Below are 9,787 nucleotides of genomic sequence, written 5' to 3'. Positions count from 1 at the left end.
GAGATTGAACTCAGGTCCTTGTGCTTGCCAGGGAAGTGCTTATTCCACTGAGCCATCTCCCCAGCCCCTAAATGGATTTTGTTTTTTGTTTTTTTTTTTTTTTTTTTGGTGGAACTGGGGATTGAACTCCGGCCCTTGCACTTGCCAAGCAAGTGCTTATTCCACTGAGCCATCTCCCCGGCCCCTCTCACTAAGCTTTAATGAAAGAAAAATTCATTAAATTTCCTTTTCAAATGCAGAATAACTATTTTTTTTAAAAAAGTCCACTTCTTCACGGGCAAATTTTCAAATATTTTTCAATTTCAATTTCTAAACATAACCTTTAAATTGTACAGTATAAAACATTTTCTATGAATTAAAATCTAGAATAAGTAACAACTCACAGTAATAACAGCTCCAGTCTTCAGTGCAGGCAGATGTATATTTAAAGACAGCAAACAAAAAAGCAATAAAAAACTACTGCCTAATCAAGCATAATCAAAGATGTTTGTTTCATTCATAATTTCTTTGTCATGTTCTACAAGCTTTATGAAAAATTACTTCTCTATTTTCAAACACATCATTCAATTTAGATTATAAGCAATTTAATTTTAATTCTGTGATACTTTTCCGGCAGACTTCATGACATAAAAACAGATATGGAAATAATACCACTAGTGTATTCATTGTCTAATATTAACGATTCAATTCAAACACTGATGCACTACATGCATCTTATTGTGAGAGACTGTAAAACTCAAACAGCATTCCCTAAACCTGAGTCCTTCAGGAAACCAGGAAGAAAAATGACAATAAGTAACTTACTTTAAAATCAATTGTTACAAAGCTATAACAATTCGTTATAGTTATCCTCCCAAGTAAACAAATTGAGAATTAAAATGTTTTATGAAAAAATTGGTGGATACTGCATTTTTAATGGTTGCCAACATATGGGAAAAAACTGAATGCCTATCTACAGATGAATGGATAATGCAATTGTGGGAACAGACATAGATAGGATAGATGGATAGATAGAAGAAAGAAACTGAATCTGATGGACAATGATGGGCAGATGATAGATGATATAAATGATGAAAAGATTTGATAACGATGGACGGACAGATGATAGATGATAAAAATAAATGATAGATAGATAGTTCAACATTTAAATACTGCAATTTGTGATATGGATGAAACTGGAAGATGTTATGCTAAGTAAAATAATCCAGACATAGCCGAGTACTGAATGATCTCATTTATCTGGAACCTAAAATAATCAGTCTCACAGGAGCAGCGAGTTGAGTAGTGGCTATCGGGGACTGGATGAGAAGCAAATTGGGACATGCTGTTTAAAGGGCAAAAATTTTCAGCTATACAAGATAAACAGGTTCTAGAGAGCTGCTGTAAAATATAGTTATTATAGTTAATAATACTATATGATATACTTAAGCTTTTGTTAAGAGGGTAAATCCCATGTTGTGTATTTTTACCACAACTATAAAACCTGGGAATGAACACTTAAAATAAATTTTATGGTATCTAAAAATAAATAATTAATTAATTAATAAAAATAAATAAAAAATTGGTGGTATTTTACAATAGTAAAATTAGGTTACAATTTTGAAATTAGGCTATGTAAGTGCATTTTTAAAAAAAGTTAGAATATTCTAGCTTTCTTTTAAAATAGTTGATTTTTAAAGCATGCATATAATCTACAGAATATAGATAACATTTCCCAAACAAGCAAAACCAATACCAAAAAAACATGCCATTAAATATATAAAATTTCAGCTATAAATGTCTAATGCTTCATTCTCACATTCCAGTCAGTAAGTCATAACGTTAGTAAAGAACACAAGCCTTAATCAGTGTTTTAAACACAATAACAAACCTGTTCATATTCCCATGAACTACCCTCTCTTTCATCTTATACAGATACACAGTAATAACATGCCAGGCAATATTTTACAAGGTATTTGTGGAAAGAAAATGGAACTTAAGCTTTTAAAGTCCTAATTAAATGTGAGTCTCCCTCTAGCTTGATGTAGCTAAAGGCAGCTAAAGAAAGAAACCCACCCTGCTGAGTGAACAGTGCCTGCTGTGCACACTGACTACAAGGGGCCTCAGTGCTGCCTGGCAAAGGTGCCCAGTCCCCTCACCCACCCTGTGCATCTACATCATACTGTGTTGCTTCCATCTTCTCCCACATCCTCTCAGCCCTGAAAAGAGGTCTTGCATCCTATTTCTGGGAAAAACAGACCCTACTCAAGCAAGCCCCTCCAAGTTCCCACTCTTCAAACCATACCACTACTGTGAACTTGCATGCTACAGTCACCCTTCCTTTCTATGAATGGGCACCACGAATGGGTAAGACCAGCCCACAGGCACACGAGATCCATCACTACTAGCTACTCAAGGGCTCCAGGAATTCTCATCTGATGGCTCTACCCATTTTGTCTCCCTCTCCAGTTTCATCTTCTCCAGTTTTTTTTTTCTAAAGTTTTTTACATTCTTTTTTTTCTTTTTTTCTTTTTTTTTTTTTTTTTTGCGGAACCGGAGATTGAACTCAGGTCCTTGTGCTTGCCAGGGAAGTGCTTATTCCACTGAGCCATCTCCCCAGCCCCTAAATGGATTTTGTTTTTTGTTTTTTTATTTTCTTATTTGGCTGAACTGGGGATTGAACTCAAGCCCTTGCTCTTGCCAGGCAAGCACTTATTCTACTGAGCCATCTCCCAGGCCCCCTAAAGTTTTTTAAAGAGAAAAAAATCACAATAAAACAGCTTCAAAATAGGCTAGTAAGACAGTAACAATTAAGATATTGCATATTGTTATCCTCATACTAGTTATTCAGAGTACAAGATACAGGTACACTATCTTGTCCAAACAATACAGCATAAGCCTTCTTTTTCAATGAGCTTAGAGAAACTAGCTGTGTAATTCTCTTGCACTTGCCAGGCAAGCATTTATTCTACTGGGCTAGCTCCCCAGCCCCAGCATACGTATGTCGATGACTCCTAAATTTATTTCTGGCCAGGATTTCCCCACTGGACTCCAGCTTTTGTAGCCACCTCCTACTCTACATTTTAACTTACTGATATCTAAGATGTATCTCCAAATGAATGCCCAGAACTGAATGCCAAATATTCCCTTTCAAATCTGTGTCTCATAGTTTTCCCCATCTTAGTAAACATCAGGGACACAATTTCTCCTGCTGTTCACCTTAAAAACTGTGGCCATCCTTTAGTCTTTATTTCCCCTGTCTAACCAGGACACACTAAGCCAATATTTGGTTCTCCCACCCAGCTCATCCCACTTCCCACCCTGACTAACTCCGTGTTCTCCAGCCCAGTTCTCTCGACTATCTTCAACACACAGTGGCCCTGAGCAGAGACAAGTGTAGACCTTGCAGTGCCCTCCTGCTCGGGCGCCCTCACCTGAGGGTGCACGATGTACACCTCCTGTTCTCCAGGACTCCATTCACTGCTCATCCACTCACCTGTCAGCCCTTTCTATCAAGCAACCCTCATCTCTCATCTGGATGATAGGATAGCACAGCCGCTAACTGCTTTTCTCTTTCCACCTTTGTCCCCTCAACCCCAAGGCTATTCTGATAGCAGCCAAAGCGATTTGTTAAAATGCAAGTCAGAGCAGGTCACTCCTCTGAAAATCCTCCATCAGTTTTTAATCTCACTCAAAGGTAAAGCCTGACGTCTTGTATTGCAACCCACAATGCTGTAGGCATGGTACACGCAATCCTCTACTTTTTCCTGTTGGCTTCATCAGTTTGTCCACTCCACCCTAATTCATTTCAGCCATGCTGGCCTCCATGCTGTGGCCCAAACATGCGCAAGTCCCAGACCAAGCTGTATAAGAAAGTCAGGATTGTGGAACTACCTGGGTAGTTAAAAACAATTTACTAATCTTTCTAGGTTTCAATTCTGTTATCTTCTAAAACTGCCATCAAACTGCCAACAAACCACAACTGGATTAAAGTACATCTCAATTCAAATTCTACTGTAGAGGGGCCGGGGAGATGGCTCAGTAGAATAAGCACTTCCCTGACAAGCGCAAGGGGCCTGAGTTCAATCTCTGGTTCCGCAAAAAAAAAAAAAAAAACATCTATTGTGGAGATGTACATACCTAGATTTCCTTTCCCAGTCCCCCAGAAAGAATGAAAACAGGGCACAGGAAGATCAAGATGATGAGCCACCACCACTGGTGAGAGAAAGGAATCCAGTGTGTAAGGAGAAAAGGGATCGAGTACTGAATGAGTTGACCTCTACCACCCCTGCCTGGTTTAATGTTTCATGCCCCAGGAGGGGAAACAAAAAAAAAAAAAAAAAATCCACTTTTATTTTTTCTACTTAAAGTAGAAATAGTGGGACATTTCACTTGGAAACTTTCAAGAACTCCATGATTTGCATTCCCCACGATTTCCTTCACAGCAGTAGAGACACAGTTTGGCATAATTTACTTGCCAGAAAAATAAATTTATTTTCCAATCAAAATTACTATTGGCAAAAAGAGCTCAGTAATTGTCTCTACAAATCACTGTTTATGTTGGACATTGACAAAAGCCTGTAATCTCAGCACTGGGAGTTCAAGGCCAACCTGAACTACAAGGCAAGACCCTGTTCCAAAAAAAAAATCAAAAAACAAGAGGGTTAGGGAGATGGCTCAGTGGAATAAGAGCTTCCCTGGCAAGCACAAGGACCTGAGTTCAATCCCTGGTTCTGCCAAAAATAAATAAATAAATAAATAAATAAATAAATAAATAAAGCAAGCAAGCTCTTGTGTTGGGCTTTCTCAAACTAATTTAGAGATCTCGTTCTTCCATGGGAAGGTGGTCATGGCTAATGCGGCGGCTGTAACACATCTCTATATTTTTAAGGCTGCAGATATCCAAATCTAATACAGCAAAGAATTTCAAAACTAAACTCCACAACTAGCCAAAGTTACACTAAAATAACATAAAAGAGTAATACAATAATTGAGAACTTTAAAATTGGACTCCACACATGAACAATGTAAACTTACATCATCCATGTTTTCATAGCTGGTAAAACAGACTATGAACTGAAACTTGTAAGACAGACATGTACGGCCCTAGCTGTGCACCCTTCACTGATTGTATCTACCTGGTCTTTATCGTTAGAGCCGGATAACCCAGTGCTGATTATGTGGAAATAAGGCTACTGCTTTTTAATGACAAAATTCTACCAAATATCTATTTTTTTAGAGAACACTTATTTATTAGTAAGCATTTTTATTTTCTCAAACAAAAATTTAATAGTCTTTTTTTTGGGGGGGGGGTGGAACCGGGGATTGAACTCAGGTCCTTGCGCTTGCCAGGGAAGCGCTTATTCCACTGAGCCATCTCCCCGGCCCCTAATAGTCATTTATTTAGAAAACATGCATATTTAGAGGACTACAGGGCTATTATAAAGCAAAACCTTTTAACCATAATTACCTATGAGTAACTGAAACAAAATGTCTTTCATTTATAGGTCCTAATTTTTGTGCAATAATCAGAATTTTTCAGTCAAGTTCTTTAAAAAATAACATTAAGGGCTGGGGAGATAGCTCAGTAGAATAAGTGCTTGCCTGGCAAGTGCAGGGGGCCTGAGTTCAATCCCTTGTACCGCAAAAACAAAAGACAAAAAAAGAATTCATTAAATAAATAAAATTAAAAATAACATAAAACAGTAAATAATCTTAACTCACATTCCGGAAGTGAAAATTAAACACAGTATATCACTACTTATAAATACAAGGACTGAATAATGTGCCTGATGGAAAAGAAAGAACCACACACATCAGTACTTTCCAATTCTTTTCCAATGTACCTTCCAATTCTTTTTTTCTTGAGACTAGGTCTCATTATGCAGTTCAGGCTGACTTTAAACTCACTAGATAGCCCACATTGGCCTCAAATTCACAGCATTCCTCTGGCTCAGCCCCCTGAGTGCTGGGACTGGAGGTGTGCAAAACCACGCCAGGCTTACTTTCCAATTCTGACTCCTTTGAACCCTCACCCTGACATGTAGTTCTCCTTCTTTAATCTTCCGTAGAAGCATGGCCATAGCTATTGTGGTAGTATTAAGATATCCCTCTCTATTTTTTAGGCTAATTTGTCAACTGTAAGATGTCAACACAAGGCCGGCGAGATAAACTCAACAGACTAAGTGCCTGCTTAGGCAAGTACAGGGACCGGGATTTGATCCCTACCACCACATGCCACCAGCTCCACCCTGAGGCCACTAAGACTAGGTATGGCGGCACGTCCCTGTAATCCCAGCAATGGGGAGGCTGAAAACAGGAGGATAACAATGAGTCCAAGCTGGGCAGTGAGAGCCTGTACCAAATACATTAAAAGAAAAAAAAAAAAAAAAAAAGACTTCAATGTTAACTTCCCTTGCATTTCCAAAGTTTTTTTTTTTAATTGGGGTGTGGGGGGGCCAGCTCAGCCCACCAGGGGGCGGGGCTGGCTGGCATGTGGTGCTGGGGGATTGAACCGCGGTCCCTGTGCTTGTTCTAAGTAGGTGCTTTAGACCACTGAGCCATCTCACCAGCCCAAATGGAATAAGAATTTTTTTTTTTTCTCCTCGAATGCCTTCAGGGCACTTCTGGCTGGCTGGAGTGTTGTGGGGAGCGAACTACAGCAACCTGAGGCTGACAGCTTTGTGGAAGCAGCCACTTAAAGAACTGAGCTAGGGCCAGGCCCCCTGCATTTCCAAAGCTAAAAAAACTTACCAATAAGACTTCTATAATCTCTTAACCTTGAATTTCTCTTCTCTTGTTCCTCGCTTACAGATTTCCACTGTAGCTTCATTCTGAAGTATTCATCACTGTAGAGACAATTTTATACCAAAAAAAGCTGCTTGAAATTTTACTGCTAACTTTATTTAATTGGGTTTTTCTATTAACAGTGTATCAAAGTATTTATAATGCTAGAAGGAATATTTAAGTTTATAAACATGATGTGAGATGTTTTAAACTAGTTTCAGTTACAAAAGGAAAATGCTAACTGTACATGTGCACATTTATATGATAAACTCTGTTTAACTACTAGAATAACTTTAGATGCTGTCTTAAGAAAAACTTCAATTCTTAAACTATTTAAAATTATTCTATAGTCATTAAATATTTTAACCACTGGCCAGGTGTGGTGGTGCACGCCTATGATCTCAGCACATGGGAGGCAGGGGCAGGAAGATCACTGCGAGTTTGAGGTCAGCCTGGGCTACACAAGCCAGCTCATCGCCAGCCTGCACTAGGTAGTGAAACCCTGTCTCAAAAAACAAGCAAAAAAAAATTAACACTGAAGTTTCTGAATAATTTACGTATAAATCTAAACAATTTTTCATTTTTAAAAAAATGTGACATAACTTTCATTTTCTAGCCAGTTTATTGCAGAAATTCGTTAATATAAGAATATCTTTAGAAGGATGGACTGTCCAGAAAATGTGAGTATATACTAAGTGAGAGGAGCCAAGCTGACAAAGGCCGGATGACCACTAGAACAAGCATATCTGGAAAGCTGACACTGCTTAAAGTATGAGTAACAACTTAAATATAGAAACAGTTTCAAAATAAAACCGTCTTTCACAGTGGTTGAGCTCTAATACAGCTGACCATTTAAAATTGAGCAACAGGCCAGCAAGACAGCTCAGTGGTCTAAAGTGCCTGCTTAAGCAAGCTCAGGCAGGCGCAGGGGACCACAGTTCGATCCCTGGCACCACAAGCCGCACCTGCAAACTCACATAGAAGCCCTCAGGATGGGCTGAGCCAGCCCAATAAATAAATTAATAAAATAAAATTGAACAACAATTTATTGTTTTATAACAATGTCAGCCATTTAAAAAAAAATGTCAGCTGTTAAACTTTGACATTTCTATTACAACATGAATTGTAGTTATAACTCAATGCAAATCCAACAGATTTATTTGGAGTTAAATTATTTTAACAAATAATGAAAAAAGAATCACCAGTACATAATTTTAAGGAAAGTACCCTAACGAGCAAATATCCTTAAATGAGCTACTTTTATTTCATAATAAATTATAAAAATAAAATAAGAAAAGATTTTTTAAATGTATGTCTACAGGCATGGTAGCTCACGCCTGTAATCTCAGCAGGTGGGAGGCTGAGGCAGGAGGATCCTTTTAAGTTCTAGGCCAGCCTGAAATCCATAGCAAAACCCTGTCTGAAAAAGATCAAAAAAATAAAAATAAGTATATGGCTAATTATTAAGTAATGAAAGGTTTGTTCAAAGCTGGCACAAAAGGGCCAGAATTTTCTACCATTTTTGTACAGATTCTCCAACATAACCACAATGAGTTCCTTCTAATGTTACTGGTTTGAAGTTACAGTACATGTTCTCACTTTGGCAGAGAATATATTTTATTAAAATTACAGTACCCAATTTTTAAATTAAAACAAAAATTATTCTCCCACAGCCAAAATTATTCTAAATCTCCATCTAGAAACCCTCTATTAATTTCTTTGAATTACTTGAACTTCTTTAACGAACACATACACAGAACATTACTTACGTTTTTTGCTTCTGTAATTGAGTTCTTTCCTCCTTAGTACTATCCCAAGGAAAGTAACCCAGCAGAAATTTCCAGGCTTGTTTTCTCAATGAATGACTAAGACCCTGAAGAAAGCATGCATATTAAACATATTAGAAAAAAGAATGCAATATTGTAAGTACGCAAAACTCACATAGAAGAAAATCTATGCTTAAGATGCAGTTTTATACAGATTAATAGTTCAACTATGTGAATCCCACCAGAAAGCTTAAACAACAGTGTATCTGTTGGACTGCACAGTGAAAAGTAGGACTTAGAGTCTTGTCCAACCTTAGTGCATATGGCCAAGGCCACTGGGATGCATTCTTCCCTCACATGACCCACAGAAACTACAGTAAGGAAGAGTATTTGCCCCTAGTCTCCAGGGTATCAGTGAGGGCACTGTAAGCACCTCACTCAATACAACTGAATGCAGAAATTTTAAGGTGTCATTCATAAAATAAAGAAGTTCCTTTTTCCTCGTAAAAAAAGAACACTAACAGTTTACAAATCAATCAGTGATAGAATATTTCAATTACCCCTCTAAATATCATCTGCTTCATGTTCTCCACATTTAAAATCCTTCCTTCAGAATCAATGTTCTTCGTCCACTCTTCCAGTGACACTGGCTCTCTCCTCTGAACAACTGGTCGTTCTCCCAAATCAATCTGAAATAAGATTAGCAATAAAAGCACTGATTCAACCAGTGTGTGACACGTCATCAAGATGCATAATAACTAAATCTACAATACTATTTTGCAGATATTAGTTCTAACAACTCTAACATTTTTCCTTATCTTTCAGTATTTAGTTAGCCCAGTGTTTAGTTTACAAACTCTCAGAATTATATTTCCTGCTGGGCTACAAAGTTTGAGAAGATATCTCACAGACTAAAAATACTTGTCATTTAAGAAAAAAAGGCATCCAAGGAGATAGACAGAGGACGGTAGCAAGTGGGAGGCCAGCATGGGCTAAAGAGTTCAAGGCCTGAGCTAAATGGCAAGACCCAGCTTCAAAAGGAAGGAAGAGGAAGGGAGTTAGCAGTGCTTTGCTATTTGGGGTTTACATTATACAAATATAGAACATGCAGTGTGTAAATTCTGAGACCCTTCAGGTCAAAAGGATTATTATTTAAAACAGAGAAAATGGGTCTGGGAGATAGCTCAGCAGCACAAGCACCAGCCTGTCAAAGGTGAGGTCCTGAATTCAATCCCCAGTATAAAGAAAAAAAAAAA

The 9,787-nt window shown here is 37.9% G+C and overlaps 1 protein-coding gene across 1 annotated transcript in view; it reads right to left on the bottom strand.

The window, feature by feature from the left end:
• Positions 1-9,787, bottom strand: part of Tbc1d15 (TBC1 domain family member 15) — a 52,935-nt gene that overhangs the window by 17,962 nt on the left and 25,186 nt on the right. The window contains exons 8-10 of the mRNA XM_012514959.2: positions 9,092-9,220; positions 8,535-8,638; positions 6,733-6,827 (exon numbers count right to left, since the gene is read on the bottom strand). Of these exons, the coding sequence (XP_012370413.1) occupies positions 6,733-6,827; positions 8,535-8,638; positions 9,092-9,220 (328 nt within the window). The remainder of the gene's footprint in view (positions 1-6,732; positions 6,828-8,534; positions 8,639-9,091; positions 9,221-9,787) is intronic.

The sequence above is a fragment of the Octodon degus genome, unplaced genomic scaffold, assembly GCF_000260255.1.
Source record: "Octodon degus isolate 3935 unplaced genomic scaffold, OctDeg1.0 scaffold00047, whole genome shotgun sequence".
NCBI lineage: Eukaryota > Metazoa > Chordata > Mammalia > Rodentia > Octodontidae > Octodon > Octodon degus.
This window is presented reverse-complemented; position numbering and strand designations above follow the sequence as displayed.